Below are 20,521 nucleotides of genomic sequence, written 5' to 3'. Positions count from 1 at the left end.
TTCCAAAAAATTGAAAAGGAAGGAATGCTACCACTTTATACCAAAACCAGACAGAGATACCCTAAATACAAAAATTATGGTCCAGTATCCATAATGAACATACATGCAAAAATTCTCAACAAAATATTAGCAGACTCAGTTCAGTAATACATTAAAAGGATCATATACCATAATAAAACAGGATTTATACCAGGATGCAAGGATGGTTTTACATCTGCAGATAGTTCCACGTGATACACCACATTAACAAAAAGGATAAAAATCATATGATCATCTCAGTAGATGCAGAAAAAGCATTTGACAAAATTCAGCATCCACTTATGATTAAAAATCTCAACAGAATGGGTATAGAAGGAATGTACCCCAACATAATAAAAGCTGTATATGACACACCTACTGCTAACATCATATGCAACTTTGGAAAGCTTAAAACTTTTCCTCTAAGATCAAGAATGCCCACTCTTGCCACTTTTATTCATCATTGTACTGGTAGCCTCAGCAATCAGGCAAGAAAAAGAAATAGAAATCATCCAGATTTGAAAGGAAAAAGTGAAACTATTTGCAGATGATAGGATACTATATATATATAGAAAACCCAGAGACTCTGCCAAAAAAAATTATTAGAACTAATGAATTTAGTAAAATCACTGGGTATGAAGTTAACACACAGAAATTCATTGGATTTTTCTACATTAATAGTGAGCTATCTGAAAAAGAATTTAAGAGAGCAATCCCATTTTAAGTGCATCAAAAATAATAAAATACCTAGGAATAAATTTAACCCAGGAATTGAAAGACCTGTACTCTGAAAACTGTAAGACATTGGTGAAAGCAATTGAAGACGACACAAATAAAAGATACACCATACTTATGGATTGGAAGAATTTCATATTGTTAAAATATCCATACTACCAAAAGTAATATACCGATTCAGTAAACTCCCTATCGAAATACCAATGACATTTTTCACAGAACTGGAACAAAGAATCCTAAACTTTGTATGAAACCACTAAAGATTCCAAATGGCCAAAGCAGTCTTGAAAAAGAACAAAGCTGATGTCCATCAACAAATGAATGGATAAAGAAGATGTACACACACACACACACACACACACACACACACACACACACACACACACACAGGAATATTACTCAGCCATCAAAAAGCACAAAATCTTGCCATTTGCAGCAATGCAGATGGAACTAGAGGGTATTACGCTAAGCGAAATAAGTCGATCAGAGAAAGACAAATACCATATGATTTCACTTTTATGTGGAATTTAAGAAACAAAACAGATGCACATAGGAGAAGGGAAGGAAAAATAAGATAAAAAACAGAGTGAGGCAAACCATACGAGACTCTTAACTCTAGGGAACGAACGGGGTTGCTGGAGAGGAGATGGAAGGGTGGGGTAATTGGGCGATGGGCATTAAGGAGGGCACTTGATGTAATAAGCACTGGGTGTTATATGCAACTGATGAATCACTAAATTCTTCCCTTGAAACTAATAATCTATATGTTATCTAAATTGAATTTAAATAAAAAATTATACTCTATACTATACCAGGTACTATACTCCCTGGTTTCAAACTATACTACAAAGCTATATTAATCAACACAGTGTGATACTGGTACAAAAGCAGAGACATAGATCAGTAGAATAAAATACAGAGCCCAAAAATAAACCCATGCATGTATGGCCAATTAATCTAAGACAAAGAAGCCATGAATATGCAATGGGGAAGGACAATCTCTTCAGTAAATGATGTTGGGAAAACTGGATAGCTACACGCTAAAGAATAAAACTGGACCACTATCTTATACCATATAAAAAGTAAATTCAGAATCGATTTAAGACTTGGATGTAAGACCTGAAACCATAAAACTCCTAGAAGAAAACATAGGCAGTAAGCTCTTGACACCATTCTTAGTACTTTTTTGGAGCAGTCTCCTCAGACAAAGGCAACAAAAGCTAAAGTAAACAAATGAGATTACATCAAACAAAAAAGCTTTTGCACAGAAACCATCAACCAAACGAAAAGACATCCTATTGAGTGGAAGAATATGTTTGCAAAACGTGCATCCAGTGAGGGGTTAATATCTAAAATACATAAAGAACTTATCCAACTTAGTGTTAAAAGAAACAAACAACCTGATTGGAGCACCTGGGTGGCTCAGTCAGTTAAGCGTCCCAACTCTTGGTTTCACCTCAGGTCATGATCTCATGGGTCGTGAGATTAAGCCCCACCTCAGGCTCCATGCTCATCGAGGAGTCTGCTTGAAGATTCTCTCCCTCCCCCCCCACTCACGTGCACATTCTCTCTCTAAAATAAATAAATAAATCTTAAAAAAAAAAAACAACAACCTGATTTAAAAATGGGTAGAGAACTTGTATAGACATTTTTCCAAAGAAGTCAGACAGATGGCCAACAGACACATGAAAAGGTGTTCATTGTCACTTACTAAAAGCAAATCAAAACTGCAATGAGATTTCACCCCACACCTGTCAGAATGGCTAAAATCAAAAACAGAAGAAACAACAAGTGTTGGTAAGGATGTGGAGAACAAAGAACCCACATGCACTCTTGGTAGGAATGCAAACTGGTACAGCCACTCTGGAAAAGAGTATGGAGCTTCCTCAAAAAGTTAAAAATAGAACTGCCCTATGATCCAGCAATCACACTGGTGGGTATTTTACCCAAATAATACAAAAACACTATTTCAAAGGGATACATGCACCCCTATGATTATAGCCGCATTATTTACCATAGTCAAGATACAGAAGCAGCCCAGTGTCCATTGATTGATGAATGGATAAAGAAGATGTGGTATCTGTGTATACACACACACACACGCATACACACACACACAGGATTATTATTCAGCTATAAAGAAGAACAAAATTTTGCCATTTGCAACAACACGGGTGGAGCTAGAGAGTATAATGTTAAGTGAAAGAAGTCATTCAGAGAAAGACAAATACCATATGATTTCACTCATCTAGAATTTTAAAAAACAAAACAAACTAGCAAAGGGGAAAAAAAAGAGAAACTAAGAAACAAGATCCTCAACTAGAGAGAACAAACTGATGGTTACCAGGGGGAGATGGTTGGGAGGATGGGTGAAATAGGGGATGGGGACTAAGAGTGTACTTGTAGTGATGAGTGCTGGGTGACTAAAATAAAAACTTAAAAAAAATGAAATCATTGGTTTCATGCAAAACAAACAAAAAACGCTGCAATGAAATATTACCTCACACTTATCAGATTAGCTCTTATTAAAAAGACAAAAAATAACAAGTATTGGTGAGAAAGTAGAGACAAGGGAACCTTCATACGCTGTTGGTAGAAATGTAAATTGGTACAACCATTATGGAAAACAGTATGAAGTTTCTTCAAAAACTTAAAATTAGAAATACCATACAATCTAGCAATGGTAAATTTGGGTATTTATCTAAAATATCTAAAAATATATGCACCCCTATGTTCACAACAGCCTTATTTGCATTAGCCAAGCTATGGAAGCAGCTGTCCACTGATAGATAAATGGATATAGAAGATGTGATGTGGTATACACATACACATAGACAGGAATATTGCTCAACTATAAAAAAGAATGAATTCTTGCCATTTGCAACGACATGGATGGACCTAGGGGATATTATACTAAGTGAAATGAATAAGAAGACAAATACTATGTGATTTCACTTATATGTGGAATCTGAAAAGCAAAACAAACACAGAAACAGACTCATAGATGCAGAAAACAAAGTGTTGGTTACCAGAGTAGGGAGGGTTTGGGCGGAGCAGGTGAAATTAGGTAAAGGGGATTATAAGAGGTACCAACTTAACAGTTATAAATAAGTCATGGGAATGTAAGTAAGGTACAGCATAGGGAATATACTCAATAATAACAGTGTTATAACAAGTTTGTATGGTGACAGATGGTAACTAGAGTTGTTGTGGGATCATTCTGCAATGTATAAACATATCAAATCACTATGATATACACTTGAATAAAATAAAGTTCAAGTCAAATTTGCATCATTTTTTGCTATTGGCAAAGATTTACAAGTTTGCATCATTTTTTACCTATTGGTAAAGATTTTAAAGCAATCCCAGTGTTGCTAAGGTTTGGAGAAACAGGCACCCTACATGTGTTTTTGATAGGAATAAAAATAGGTGCAGCTTTTAGAGTCATATTAGCAATATTTGTCAAAACTTAAATTGCACACATCCTTTGATGTAGCAATTCTTTTCTAGGAATTTATCCTAGAGACAAAATAGGAAAATCAGATCCTTACTCCTTTCTTTTTTTAGACCCCTTAATTTAATGGCTTAATTTTACAGTTAAAGTCCATATTTCAAGGTTTCTAAGACCTTTGGGTGGTCTGACTCCTGCCTACCTCTTATCCACTGTGCTTCCTTGCATTTCCAAAATACACCAGTCTCATTCCTCTGCATTTCCTGGCACCTAAGGCAAAGTCGAAACCTGTAAAATGATATAATTTTTATTGTTTGCTTCTTTTTAAAAGTATGTTTTAATATGTGGAAGCAAAGGTTTTCTTAAATACTGGGTTTTAAGAATTTAAACAAGGTTTTTTTTCAGATTCACTTCACTTTTATTATGAACAAACACAATTTCAGATCAGTACAACTAAGTTTCAGAGTTGATATTAATAGAAATTATTCCAAAATTATTCTTAGGTCACAAGTAACTATGATCCCACATAAAAGGGGAAAAATCCCACCCAATCAAGGAAAAGGTATCCTGTGTATTGTTTCCATGCCAGTGAGTTTATGCATTCTTAAATTTTGTCTGGCTAGTCTGGATAAGTCCACATATCCAATGGATTTATTCAGTCTCTCAGAGAGAATCATATCAATTAATGGTAGCATCCAGGACACATGGTTCATGGTGGATACAAGTTCACGGTGGATACGGCTACTATAAAAATACTCAGGATTTTTTTTAATTGTAAGGAAATTTCATCCTAACTTAAATTTTAACTCAACATAGGGTATATTTCTGTTTGTTAATACCTGAGAACTATTTCTTTAAAAATCTTTTATTCCACATTTGTCAGAAATGACACTTGAAGCCTCCCTCTCTTTTCAACAAGTCAGTCCCGCAAATATTTGCTTATTGTCTGCTAAGTGTAAGGGTACTTTGCTAGATACCCTTTTTTGTTGGCTGGAACAGATAAATAGGATTTAGTCATTTTATTCCAGGGACTAATATCTAGTCTGGGGCACAGATATCTGAACAGTAGAGGCACAAAGTGTGAATGAATGAGGAGGGAAACAAAAACAAATTAAAAAGCTACAGAGGCCTTGTGGAAGAACTGATCTGAGCTTAATGATAAAGATAAGTGGAGTGTTACGGGAGAAAAGCTTTGTTGACAATGGTTCTTAAGATACTGACTTAATTTATGCTGCTTATTAGCCTACAGTTCTCCATCGTCCATGGTAAACAGTTTGTGGATCAGAAACTAAAAAGTCACTCTCCAGTAGTTTGAGTTCTTAGCTCTGAGAATTAGATTAATTTTGAAGGAGGGTCAGAAACATTCCTTAAGTTTTATCTAAGAGGCACATCATAATCCACAGAGGTTATGTATTCCATATACCAGGAAAACTTCAAGTACTGAATTTATCTATGTCTTCATTTAGAAAACATTTATTGAATGCTTGCTCTGATACAGGTAATCTGCTACATGCTGGAGATTCTAAATGGATACATTATCCCTACCCAGCGAATTTTGTTTCTCCCATTACAGTTTGAGAATTCCTTGGGTATTTTATATTTCTGCACATGAAGAGATCTTTTAGTACTCCATACCATGTGATCTTGATAGGATGATCATAAAGCAACAATCATATTCATTTCTTTTATAAGAAATATAAGCCTATGTAATTATACTACTGGTACAACTAACTCTTTCTAAAATTTTTATCAGCCACCAGTAATCATGCTTCAGATAAGCCTTATGATCTATGATATCATATTTTTGAATAAATTACAGTAGAGGCAGTGGAGTGGAGTAGCTAAGAGGACAATGGAGCTGGAGTGTCTGCGTTTGAATCCCAGTTTTGTTTGTTTGTTTTTTAAGATTTTATTTATTTGAGAGAGAGAGTGCAGAGCGAGAGAGAAAGCACAAGCAGGGGAGACGGGCAGAGGGAGAGGGAGACAGAGACGCAGACTCCCTACCGAGCAAGGAGCCTGACCCAGATCCCAGGACCCTGGGATCAATGCCTAAGCCAAAGGCAGACACTGAACCGGCTCAGCCACCCAGGTGCCCTTGCGAATCCCAGTCCTTTTAATTACAAAGCTGCGTAACCTTGGACAAGTTACTTAATCTCTTTGTGCTTTTGCTTTAATCTATAAAATAGAGATAATAGTAATACTTTTTAGGAGTATTAAATGGATTAAATGAGTTGATAAATGTAAAAGCACTTAAAACTCTGCTGGGCACATGATAAGCATTATTTAAGGGTGTTACCTATGATGGAGATGATGATAACAAGGATGCAGCAGCAAGCAATTACATTTAACAAGTTAAATAACTTCATATTAAACTGGTAGATATTGAAACTTTTATATATTCTTAGGTTTTGAAGCAAAAGTTTGATCAGAAGAATAATTGTATAAATATTTTATAATTAAATATATAGTTGACCCTTGAACAAGGTGGGGGGTTAAGGGGCACTAACAACCACCTGTCACCTTTGACTTGCCAAAAATTTAACTATTAATAGCCTACTGTTAATTGGAAGCCTTGCTGATAGCATAAACAGTCAATTACACATACTTTATATGTTACATGTATTATATAGCATATTCTTACAGTAAAGTAAAGAAAAACAAGTGTTATTCAGAAAATCATAAGGAAAAGAAAACACATTTTTAGCATTGTACTGTATTGAAAAAAAACCTGGCTATAAGTGGACCCGCACAATTCAGACCTTTATTGGTCAAGGGTCAGCTGTACTTTAGTAAAGAAAAAAGTGTTTTGTAGAAAGTTTTAAAAATAAAAAGACGAAAATGGGTTTGTAATCCACATATCTTGAGTTTACTATTTGGCATGCCAGGTCAGATCTTTTCATATGCAAAACCCCTCTGCTCCAAAATGTGATCATACTGGGATACTCTTTTATCATTTACTTTTCTGTTTATCATACACATTCCTTGTCCTGCCATAGATGTTCTTTAACAATTTCATTTTTAATGACTGCATGGTTATCTTTTATATTGTTGTAATAAATTATTTTTAACAGGTTTAACAGGTTGGAAATTTAACTTGTTTCCATTTTTTTGTCTTCATAGTTAGTGAAGCAATACACATCATAAGTATATTATTGCATTATCTCCCCAACTGTTCCGTTAAGATAAATCCCCAGGAGTAGAATTGCTGGGACAAAGGCTTTGAAGAATTCAGTTGTCTTAAGATTGCCTTTCCCAAAGCTTGTACCAACTTACATAGTATTAGTATGAGAGTACTGATTCCTGATTCCTGATACCCTTACTGATGCTGAATTTTGTATTTAAAAATTGCCTTCGTGGGCGCCTGGGTGGCTCAGTTGGTTAAGCGACTGCCTTCGGCTCAGGTCATGATCCTGGAGTCACTGGATTGAGTCCCGCATCGGGCTCCCTGCTCGGCAGGGAGTCTGCTTCTCCCTCTGACCCTCCCCCCTCTCATGTGCTCGTTCTCTCATTCTCTCTCTCTCAAATAAATAAATAAAATCTTTTAAAAAAAATAAAAATTGCCTTTGCCAAGTCAATGGGTACAAATGATAACTGGTTTTCATTTGTATGACAGGTTTTTTTTTTTTTAACTAGTAGAATCATTTTTTTTTAGTACATTAATTGAATACTTAAACATTGTCAATTAACCTCAGAATCCAGTTTTGGATAAATTTTCAGTGCAAGCTTTTATCTTTTTTTTTTTAATTTTTTATTGTTATGTTAATCACCATACATTACATCATTAGTTTTTAATATAGTGTTCCATGATTCATTGTTTGTGCATAATACCCAGTGCTCCACGCAGAACGTGCCCTCTTTAATACCCATCACCAGGCTAACCCATCCCCCACCCCCCTCCCCTCTAGAACCCTCAGTTTGTTTTTCAGAGTCCATCGTCTCTCATGGTTCGTCTCCCCCTCCGATTTCCCCCCCTTCATTCTTCCCCTCCTGCTATCTTCTTTTTTTTTTTCTTAACATATATTGCATTATTTGTTTCAGAGGTACAGATCTGTGATTCAGCAGTCTAAGCTTTTATCTTGCCAGACCTTTAAACAGATGTGTAGTCATTTTAGTACCAAAGCCTTTTTCTGAAGTGGTATTAAAAGCCTTTCTTTCTTCTTTTTTTTTTAAGTCAAACTTTGGTGTGAATTTTCCTCTTGCTTTTGATGTCTTTTTCCTCTCTGTGTCTTTAGGCCAAGCCATAGTTGAAATCAGAGGCTTTCTTACTCAATTTTTTTTCCTTACATGGGCATCTAATATTTTGGATGGATGGATGGATGGATGGATGGATGGATGGATGGATGGATGGATGAACAAATATTTAGAACCTACCAGAAAAGTGACTTTTGGAAAGGCAACATATTTTGATCCAAGATAAGAGAACCAGTTCCTGGTCCCACCCACAGTGATTCTTCCATTCACTTGTTTTATGATCTTTGCAAGACATAATCTCCCTGTGCCTCAGTTTACAGTGTCTTTAATATAAATGTTTTTTCTACCTCCTCACCTGTTGTTTTTAGTCCTTTTCATGTCATGCCTAAATTATTGTATTCCTCCTCACTGCCAACCCGACTATTTATTATTCCTTCTTCAGTTTGTCCCTTATACTGATATCCAGCAGTACATATATTCCTCTTTTGGTAGTTTTTAACAGCTCCCTTTGGTGTAGAGGATAAATATAACCCCCTTAGTTTTCCACGTCCCCACCTCTCCGCCTTTGTTCACGGTATTTTCTCACCTACTAAGTCACCAACTTCTTCCTTTGCTCTTACTTAAAAACTGAGCTTCATTTCCTCCTGTTCATGAAGTCTTCCTTTACCACCATATCCCCATTGATCCTTCCCACCCCACCCCTCACTCCCAACTCCCTGTGACACTTGCCAACTGTACGTTGGTTTTCAACATAGGTCTGAGGAAGCCTGGGGATTTGTAGCCGGGTTTCAGGCACAATGAAGGAGCAAGGGAGAAAGCAAGGACTCCATTTCCTCTTCCACCCAGTCTCCACTCTGCTTTTTCTGTTGTCTATGTTGAAATTTTATTTCAGACTTCCTTTGAACATTTTCTTCTTTGGGCAATATCATTTTTTTATTCCTAACTTTATGAATTAATTTTTTAATTTTTTTTTCTGCCTAACTACAGAATATTGTGAGACTAAATGAGAAAAAGATGGTTTGAAAAGTCCTGTCAAATTAAGTAAATATTACTTCCTTGGGCGCCTGGGTGGCTCAGTTGGTTAAGCGACTGCCTTCGGCTCAGGTCATGATCCTGGAGTCCCGGGATCGAGTCCCGCATTGGGCTCCCTGCTCAGCAGGGAGTCTGCTTCTCCCTCTGACCCTCTTCCCTCTCGTGCTTTCTATCTCTCATTCTCTCTCTCTCTCTCAAATAAAAAAAAAAAAATCTTAAAAAAAATATGTTACTTCCTTTATGGTCTTATTTTGAAGTGAGAGTTTGTTGGAAGCTAAAACTTTTCCCACATTTTAATCTTTTTCATTCAACAGTCAAGCAGTTACTAAGCACTAAAAATTAATACATTAGCTGACTAGTAGAAATAAAAAATAAAAAGTCACAGATTTGTATTACGAGAGAAGTATGGTTGTAGAAGTGTGTCCAAGTATATCTGTAGAACAATAAGGCACACAGAAGCTGTGTTTTGGTGAGTCAGCTTGTGCTTTCCTTCTAAGTGGTACCTGAATGGGTAGAAGTTGCAAGGTAAACAAGGCAGAGAAGAACTTTCCAGGTAAAGAGAATAGAATATAAAAGGCTCAAAGACATGAAACGAGACATTGGGAACTATTAATTGGTAGGGCCTGAACATAGGAGTTGCTGATGAAATTGGAGATAGACCTCTGCTACCCAGTATGATGCCGACTGGCCACAAGTAGCTGCTTACATTTAAATTTAAGTTAATTAAACTATGAAGTACAATTCTTCAGTCATGCTAGCCATATTTCAAGAGTGCATTAGGTATATATGCTAGTGGCCACTATATTGGACAGCACAGCTATAGAACATTTCCATCATCACAGAAAGTTCTGTTGGACAGTGCCGAGCTAGATCATAAAGAACTGTGTGCCCTTAATTAAGGTGTTGGACTTTTATCTTAGAGGCAGTTGTGAGCCTTTGAAGAGTCTTAAGCAGGGGAGGATGAGATCTGTACTTTTTCAAAGATTTTCGAGTTTTCACATACCTGATCTCATGTACATAGTTGTTTTAGAATCAAAAATTTCTATCTGGTACATAGCTTTTGCTGACCAAGTGTAATTAGAAGGGAGTTAGGTAGCCTAGACCCCTGTAATTATTGTAATGGAGAATAAAATAGAGAAAGGATTTAAATACCCTTTTAAGACTTCTGATTCTGCTTCAAAACTCTTGAAAGCTATTGTTGTTCTCTATATTAGCTGGAAAAAAATGTTTCTTTACCTTTTTTTTATTTTAGTGAGGTTACTGGGTGGTAAATGTTAGTGATAACATTATGTGATACAAATTTTCAAAAACTATTACTCAGGGTATTTCTATCCTTATTTTGTTATAAGATTTGCCATTATGTTTTGAAAGCTAAGACTAATAACTGTCATGACTTGATAATAACTAAATCAAGATGTTAAATAGAATTGTCATAGATTTATTAATCAAAGTAATTTAATTAGATTTACTAACAAAATAAAAATGTTGCTTTTAATAATATGAATTAAATTTTCATGCATATTTGCTAATTTGGGCCTTTTCTTACAGTTAACCCAGTATCCACTCCAGTTGCACTTCCCACACCAGCTCTTTCTCCAAGCTTGATAGCTGATCTTGAAGGTTTAAATTTGTCAACTTGTTCATCAGTCATCAGTGTAAGTAATTTTCAAAATATGTTAGCTCAGTTTTCATGTGATAACATTGCATCTTTCTTATTAAAATGCAAATAATCGAAGTGGATTCTTAGTCTTGAAGTTTCTCTTTTAAGCAGGTTCAATTTAGATCTGACCTTTTAATTTTATAAATATTTTTAAAATTTGCTCTTCCCAAACCGTTATCCTCACAAATGACTTCTGCTTATTTCCCACATTTAATTATCATGTTTACATTTTTCTCTGGCACTCTTACGTATGTATAATATACAAGCGTTCTTTGCCACATTGGGTTCATTTATATACATAAATTCTGCCATAAAGAATTGTCGCCTACATTAACAGACTTAAATTCCCACAATCATTCTATTTCTGTTACACTGTTCTTATACCATAGGCTACTAAAAATACCTGACTGATTTCATTTTAAAATTCAAGATTGTGTTTCTCTTTGCATTATCTTTGTATGTTTACTTACATGCCTTCGTATCTCTAAAAAAATTCTTTAATGTTACTTATGGGGTATGGCTTGAAGTGAGGCAAGAGGCTGGCCTATCTCAAAATAATGCCAAAACCATCAGCCTGTCATAATACCAGAAACTGCAATAACTTTTTCTGTGTTAGCATATTACATCCACTAACCTTTCACTCTAAATCAGACATGCTGCCTACAGTGTATAATCTGTTGATATGCTTGACCTCCTGTTAATTTGTTGTCAGAAACCTGACAAAGTAAGAGACAAAATAGTAAGTTCTGATGGGAACACAAGGTAGCTTGAATAGATCTGGTGTATCACTGGTTCCCAGGGCTGGCAGAGTACATAATTGGTGATCTGAGCTCCTGGGGAGCATAGAGCTGGTTCTGCCAGAAGTGGAAAAGAGGAGTACCTAATTCTTGTACCTTATTACAAAAAATTTCCCCATCAAAGCAGATGTGATATCAGGACCATTTGGTTTAGAATGCACAAGTGAAAATTATTAAGCTGAGCATGTTGTTTAAGTTGTAGAATGCAGTTACCTCTAACTGCTCCGAAATGAGTAAGAATGATATCTGGGGTTTTAGTTTGCCATTCTTGTTGCTAAAAGGAAAAGGCACTTTGAAAGAGATAGAGGGAAGCAGTGAAAAGAAGGAGTTAAGTCTTTATTATTTAAGTAATAAATATTTCTTGAGCATTTGGGTAGGCTGTAAAGAGGAAGTGGAAATCAAAAAATCTATAGTGAAGCAGTTAGTCCTTGAGGGGAAAGGAGGGCCCTAAAAACTTAGGAGGCAGTAAGGTCGTGGCTAAATAACTCGGGCTTTGATATCAGATGACCAGGGTACAAATCTCTGCTTAGCTGCTTACTAGCTATGTGGTTGGACAGACTGGTATGTAATTTTTCTGTACTTCACTTTCCTGTGAAGATAACAAATACCCTATAGGATTGTAATGACATTAATGAGATAATAAATGTATAGCTCTTAGAACAGTGACTGGCACATTGTCATCACCCAATAAATAATAACTAATATTTTTTAAAGTGGCATGATAATGGACCCTCAGTAGACTCTCATACTTTATTAGCTATAAAAAGAATGCAGTTGAGATTAGAAAAGCTTGCAGTAAATTTTCATTCATCACAAAGTAATTGAAGGACTCACCCTTTTATACTAAGAAAAATATTTATTGGGATGGTCTCTTCAAAGGAGAGGAAAAGCACTCCATCCAAAGAACGTACAAAAAAAGGACTGCCAAATGGGCAAATTTGTGTAGAGGGGAGTGGGAGATACAGACTTACAGTTATGGAATAAGTAAGTCAACAGGAATAAAAGGCACAGCATAAGGAAAACAGTCAGTGATACTGTAATAGTGTTGCATAGTGACGGGTGGTAGCTACAATTGTGGTGAGCATAGCATAATATATAGCGAAGTTGAACCACTATGTTGTATACCTGAAAGTATACTTGTGTGTCAACTGTACTCAAAAAATTAAAAAGACTGTCAAGTTCAGCTGAGCAAAGCAAGATCTCAAACTCATCCCCAAAAGCTAACAAAATGATCAAACAAATAGTAGTAATAAGAATGGCAACCAGAGGGGCGTCTAAGTGGCTCAGTCATTAAGCGTCTGCCTTTAGCTCAGGTCATGATCCCAGGGTCCTGGGATCGAGCCCTGCATCCGGCTCCCTGCTCCGCGGGAAGCCTGCTTCTCCCTCTCCCGCTCCCCCTGCGTGTGTTCCTTCTCTCACTGTCTCTTTCTCTCTCTCTGTCAAATAAATAAATAAAATCTTTAAAAATAAATAAATAAATAAATAAGAATGGCAACCAGAAATTCACCAGCAACAAATAAGGAAAGGAATAGAACTTAAAGAGAAAAATAGAACTTTGGAAAGTGGAGCCTATAGAAATAAACAGAATATTCTGATGCAGAACGGCATGGCTACTATAATCTCACCTTCAGCCCTCAAAACAGTACTTAAAAAAGATTAATGAAACATTGTAATTTTTTCATTATGTATATGAATTTATCAGCACCACGCTTTAACCAGCTGAGCTAACCGGCTACCCCTTTCATGTAGATGAATTTAGAAAGAAGTGGACTAAAGACATCAGAAGAGAAAACAAGAAAAACTCTAAAAAATTACAACCCTCAACAAATATAGGAGGGTACCTCAGCAAATATAGGAGCCTTTTGGATCCTAAAATGAAATTCATAGATAAGAGTACATCTATAATTTTAAAATCAACATGTTTCCCTTATTGAATAGAAAGAAGAAATAGAAGTAATTTACAATAAGGTAATAGTTACATTGCGATATAAATGCTTGTCCATGACTACACTAGAAATGTACTGAAACAGTTAAATAGTGCTGGCACTGGTATGTAGAACAGCTATGAATGTGACAACTGTAAGTGCAGACTGATACAGGTCTATTAGCAACTCAAATAGTGTGGGTGGGGTGTTGCCATCAGTAACATAATTTTCCAAAATCTTGAACAGTTTCTAGTAGTTGTATTCCAAGTCCCAGCCTAGTTTCTATGAGTTCCTAGTCTGTAGATGAATTTTATTCATTTCAGTGGATTATTTAAATTTATTTTCCTTGTGTACTTGGTAAAATAGGGGTAGATTTTATTTTTTTGAAATTACCAAAATGTTTATAATGAAACCCAAAGAACAGTTCCTTTTTCACTCTAAATATTTTTCAAATGAAAAATTTCACTATTTGTTCTAACCTTTTAAATTATATATTCAGAACACAGATTTTTAAACATAATTCCCAATGAATATCATTATCATTGTAAGGAAAGGTCTAGTTTTTCAAGCTGTATGATAAAGAAGATGTATAAACACAGTATTTGTTCCAGTCTTACTTGAGACTAATTGGCAGTTGGCCAACAGATGGCTAAAAATGAAGAAACATTTTTATTTCTTTTCCTACAATAGTATGTCTGTGAACAAACTGTAAATTTTTTAATTATCAATTTTTCTACTAGATTATTGTCAGGCTAAGAGTTTCCCAGTTGTTACACATGAAGCCCCAGGAATTCAAAAACAGCAATCCTCAGAATGTTACAGCTTCTACAGGGGATGAGAAAAAAGTGAGGTGGGGGGAAAAGACAATTTGCATATAAGAATAAATGTAAAATAAGAATAAATTGTTCGCCTCTGGTATTAGAAATGTTGGAGTGAAAACTGATCTTTTCTGCTTTGAATAATTTTTTGTATATTTGGGACACAAAACTGTTAAAGTGAATTCAACAGTTCACGTTACCTCTGAAAACTTTTGGTGTATTTTTTACTGATAAACATCAGCATGAAATATTGTCTCTTTCTTTGCACTTTTTATGTTTCTTTTCAAACAAGTTCTATAAGAAAATTTATTAATTTGCTTATTTCATATTTAAGATTTATATTTCTATGGAAAAATAACTTCTGAGTTCAATTCCCCAAATGCTATGAAACCTCATCATGGAAGTATAGTACCTATGGTTCTTCAGCACCTAATCGCAAATCAGAAGGTTTCTATGGGAATATACTTTTCAAGAGTTCCAGTTTAAAATGCCAAGAATTCATTTAGAAAGTCAGGGCAACATTTAGGAAATGCATTGAATTTGGAGCCCAAATACTTGGTATCTATCCTTGGCTGAGCTAGTTGTTAATCATCGTGATTATGGGCAATTCATTGACTTGTGTAAACTTTAATTTTTGAATTTAAAAAATGGAGATACTACTTTCCCTAAACACTTAATTGTGTTTTCATGAAATAATGAGCCTGAACATGTTTGAATTCTGCTCTATGGCTATCTTGTGGAGTGAGAAGAGACAGATGAAGATGGAGTTCTAGGAAACATCATGTTTTAAAGACAACAGAGAAAAAGGCCAAGAAGATGAGTTAGTGAAGGAGATGAATTGTGGAAATTAGTATCAGGACACTCACAGATGAGGAAGGGAAACAGACAAATCATTTTATTGTAGTAAGTGCTACACTGGAGGTATAAATCTGCTTAGGTGCCACCAGTTGACCAAGATCTCTTAGAAAAGAATTTGTATATGTGCTTGGTACTGAATCTAGGAGAATAGGAGGAGTTTGTCCAGGTGGCTGGAGTAGAATAAGAATGACGTGACGGACAAAGGAAGTAGGGTGTGCAAAGGCTTGCGATGTGAACAGACTTGGAGTATTAGAGGAACAGTAGTTCGGTGTGGCTAAAATATAGCACAGATAGGTTGGAATAACCGAGTCTGAGGTTGGAAAAGGTATGTTGGTGACATACTGACATGGGAAAATTGGAGTAATGACTCCTTAACTTACTGCTTTCCAGTCTTTTCATGTTATGGTACATACGGAAAAGTGATAATAGTTGTAGTGTGCTCTGGGGTAAACAGAGACTACTGCAGGAGGCGGGATGTACCCAGCCTAGGAGCTCCAACTCCCACAGGCCCCGCCTGGCGTTTCTGAGGGCTAATGGTGGGGGCAGCAGCACAGCACACTTCTAACCTCTTTGTGGTACGTTAGTGAGGAAGCACTGACTTAGCTGCTGTAATATTAGTGATTTGATCTTCATGGATCACAGTCCCCAAGTGGAATTAACTCTGGAGGGTGCAGGAAGATTCATTTAAAAAGTGATCATTATAGAAAACAAGGCAATAAATTGAAGATGGTAAGTAATTCCACCAACAGTCCATGAAAGAGAAACCAGAGTTGCAAGAAGAAAACCCTATTTGATACAATACGCTACGTGGAGTTAGCCAAACTCCATGTTAGAGGCACAGTCCTGCCCACTGCTAAATTGACTCAAGACTGCTGAGGTCAGCTGCCAGTTTAAGGGTTTCCTGAAACTACCCTCAGGTTTGATAATTCACTAGAACATTCACAGAACTCAGGAAAGCACTATACTTAAGATTACAGTCTTACTATAGCAATAGGATACAAAATAGAACCAACCAAAGGAAGAAACCAGTATCCTGGGTGGGTTTCAAATTCCCAGCTTTCAGGTTTACCCAGCTGGCATCAAGGTATGGCAGTATGCAGAGAGTATCCGCTTGGCATAAGTTGTCTAGGGGCCCACTGTGAATCACTTCCTGGGGAGCAGCCAACAGGTGTGGTGCCCTAAGGGCTCACCGTGACTAAAGACACTCCTATCACTTAGGAAATTCCAAAGGTTTAGAAATTACCTCTCAAGAGCTAGGACAAAGTCCAGATCTCTCTTTGAGGGGACCAAATTCCTTACTACATATGTGCCAGTAAATGTTTCATTCATTCAACAAGTATTTATTCAGGCCAGAATATGAGGCAGGTGCCAAAGATAACAGTAAACAAGTTGAGCTAAGTTTCTGCCCTCAGGGAGTTTATAGTTGAGTAAGGACTTAATGAAAAATTTCCTCAAAGGTATGCATCAATACCAGGTGCTTTAATTGTGTCACATAGTTTTTCCCGTTTGGGAATTTCTTTAGATACAGGTTGTCATTTTTTGTCCTTACTTCTCTGATTTTATATTGGCTACACTCCACAGTCCAACCTATCTCCCTCTGTACTATTACAGCTGAAAATCTAATGAGAGTTACTTTTGACATTTAACAAACTTTAAAATTTAGGTATCTAAACTGCTTTTCCTCTTTGACAAGAAGTAGGAGGCTGATTTTCGTAGTCCATGCTATTCACCATCTGCTTTCCTTGAATTGCTGCTGTGAAACATCACTTCCTCACTTAATGATGGAATAAAGTCTCATGATGCTCGGGTGAAAACAGTGGCAACAGTAGCATTAAACTAAGGTCTGGGGGAGTTGTGATAGGTAGCCAGCCTGGGGTTTACTGTGACCAGCAAAAGAATGGCCTTAAGTTTGTCATTATGACCAGGAAGCCATGTAACTAAAGTCTCCCCTGCCCATCCCTTCAAGGATTTTCAAGCTGAAGGGTAGGAAGAAGGAATCCCATGTAATGCACTTTAATTAGGGGAGGCAGGGTGAGGCAAAAAAAAGGCTATTTTTTTTTAATACATAAACCAAATTCAGCATCTGAAGTGTTTATCATTAGTTCCATCAAGTGCCTTATCTAAGGAATATAAAAAAAAATGGCTGGCAACTAGTCTTGTAGCTTTTGCTGTTGACAGAGATTGGCAACTAATGAAGCTATAACTGTCCATGATTAGGGATGAGGTCCTGACGCTGTTTGTGTTATAGGAACTTAGTTGGAAAATAGAGAAGCGTGACTGTCAGACCTGCTTTTGGTGTGCAGGTTACAGTATGTTTTAAAACAATATGAAGAAAAAACAAACCATAATTCATGAAGCAGAATCTGGTTTACCCAGTGTGAAATTTACTAAACAGAATTGAGAATTATTAGGATAATTGCATATTGTAATGATGACAGTTGTAATTGAAGTTGATTTCTGTTCCTCTTAAGTGGACTTTTGTCTTAAGTAGATCTCTCTCTCTCTCTCTCTCTCTCTTTAATGCTAGGTTAAGGCACTTTAGTTTTTGCTTGCCAGTCAGCTTGTCTTGGTCTGCCAGAGCACCAACTTTCTTATTGTCTGCAAGGACAGAATGGTTTGAGGGGGTCTTTATTGATAACAGCATTTACTGAGTTGTGCGCCAGACATTTCATGAATATGTGGTCTCATTCCCAAAACAAATAATATATCTGTGATAAAGTTTGTTTTCTAATATGGTGGAAGAACTATCTTTTAAAAAACATTTGTTTTTTACATTTTAAACACTTACGGTGTGTTCGAGTCCCAGGCTAAGAGATGAGTCCAGCTAAGACCAAATTACGTTAAGTTTAGAGGAGGAGGAAATTATGAGTCAAAATTAAAAATAATTTTGTCATTTTAAATTTGAGAAAAATCCTTTATTTGTTCTGATGAAAATGTCAGTAGTCATGGAACTGTGGTAAAAATAATGAAAAATCATTGGCCTGGGTCTGCTTAAATTGAAAACATTTTTTAATTAAAGTTTGACAGTATTTTGTGCTTCCATTGCCTAGCCATGTCCCATCTTATTCTTTCATTCAGTTCTCCTCTGGGTATGAGTTGCTTTAATTTTTAAATTAAACTTTAAAGGTGTGTGATACTACTGCTTCATCTTTTTATTTCTGTACTACTTCAGAGGACTCATAGTTAATACCAGACCATTATCATCTCTCCCTTTTCTACATTATTAAGAGGAGCTGCTTTTTAAAAAGAGAGTGTACTGATTTTTAGTTGCAAGGTTTTTATTGGAAAATATTTTTTATTTGGCTTAAGTAAATATATGCCAATCTAAGTCCTGACTGGTGGATAATACTTTCATAATGCTTTGTCGATTTCATAATAAAATTATCTACAATAAAAAATCCAATATATAAGATGCTAATTAATGAACTAGTAATAGTAATGATTGTGGCCCAGATAAAACAGATGACCCATCAAAATATAGAAAATATGTAATATAAATCTGCAAGAAATTGAGGGATTAAAGAGGTGATGGTAAAGAAAGCCTTGGGCCTTTCTTTTCCTCTTCTTTCTATTTTGTGGTGAGTAGTTCCTTTCATTTGCTATTGGTTCACTCTTTTCAGAGCTGAGACAGTTCCCTGAACATCTACTGACTTCTTTTCCAAGATTATAGGTTCTAACTTCTATTTATTATAATTAAATGTACTATAATAGTAAATGAGGTTTTTAAAATATCATTCATTTAAAAAAAGATTGAATCTTTTCTGGCAGTTTTATTTTACACATCCAGAGTTGATTGAACTTTGTGTTACTATCAACTACTACGTTTCAAATTTTGTTGCTTATGTTGAATTTGTGGTATATGCAGTGAAATATACTTTTTTTAAGCTTTAAGGTACCTTTAGATTATTATGCATTAGCCAGTCATGTATTAATTATTATTTAATCATACATCAGCCAAGTTAACTTCTGTTACTTTTGTTCCTCTTTAAAAGGCTTGTCAAAAATTTTATGAACATAAGGTGCGGCATGGTATAAAAAATTTATATTAGTAGTATTAAATATTTTAACATGAGAAACCGTAACTAAACATGGAAAGTATTATTGTGATGCTGAAATAAACTTTGTTTCTCTTCAGAGGAGAAGAAAATGAATTAAACTATAGGGCACATGCCCAACTAATGCTAAAAAATTAATTTATTACCAGAGAGAAGAGAGCATGGAGTAAAAATAGATAAGTACAGTATATGACCCTAATATCAAAGAAAAGTAAAAGCCACTTATCTTAGAATATATCAGACACATATTATTCAAATCATTCAGGAATGTAATTACAGACAGCTTTATAGGCCTATCAATAAGGGTTATTTCTTTAAATTTGCAGCTGTTCCACATTACTGAATGTATAAATATCTCCCCCAAATGTTAAATTAATACTGAAGATATATTTTACAATTCTGCACGCACACACACACAAACAAAATATCAGTAAGTTTTCCTTTAAAATGCATAATTTAGATTAAGAGAGATACCAACCAAATGTATATCTTGTTTGAATCCTTATACAAGCAAACCAGCTCTGAAAAGACATGTATGATAGTCAAGGAAATGTGAACACTGTATTTTACATGAAATTAGGGGAATTATTTTTTTTAGTGTAATAATAATATAGAAGTTTACTTTAAGATTCTTTATCTGTTAGATAAACTAACCAAACTATTTCTTGATGAAATTAGATAATATCTGGAATTTGCTTTTAAATCAGAAGTTGGGTAAAGGGTTGGATTATAATTTGGACAAATGTTGAAAAATTTTTAAACCTACTTGTGAGTAACTAGCTGTTCATTTTATTTCTCTCTACTTTTGCGTACATTTGAAAGTTTTCATAATAAAATGTTTTTAACATAATGTCAGAAGCTCATTTATTTCATGTTTTCACTGAAGCTTTAACATCCATGCCTCATTGAATATATAACCTGGCAAAGTCATCTTATAAATTTAAAATAGTACATCAGAATTTGACTTCAGTTCAAATTGTC

General features: G+C 35.5%; 1 protein-coding gene across 2 annotated transcripts in view; it reads left to right on the top strand.

Annotated features, from left to right (window-relative positions):
• Window positions 1–20,521, top strand: part of AP3B1 (adaptor related protein complex 3 subunit beta 1) — a 259,009-nt gene that overhangs the window by 182,305 nt on the left and 56,183 nt on the right. For both annotated transcript variants that reach the window (XM_028114478.2, XM_028114479.2), the window contains exon 22: window positions 10,976–11,082. In XM_028114478.2, the coding sequence (XP_027970279.1) occupies window positions 10,976–11,082 (107 nt within the window). The remainder of the gene's footprint in view (window positions 1–10,975; window positions 11,083–20,521) is intronic.

The sequence above is a fragment of the Eumetopias jubatus genome, unplaced genomic scaffold (genome assembly GCF_037043125.1).
Source record: "Eumetopias jubatus isolate StellerSeaLion01/CBP00866 unplaced genomic scaffold, mEumJub1_p1.0 scaffold_5, whole genome shotgun sequence".
Taxonomy (NCBI): domain Eukaryota; kingdom Metazoa; phylum Chordata; class Mammalia; order Carnivora; family Otariidae; genus Eumetopias; species Eumetopias jubatus.
This window is presented reverse-complemented; position numbering and strand designations above follow the sequence as displayed.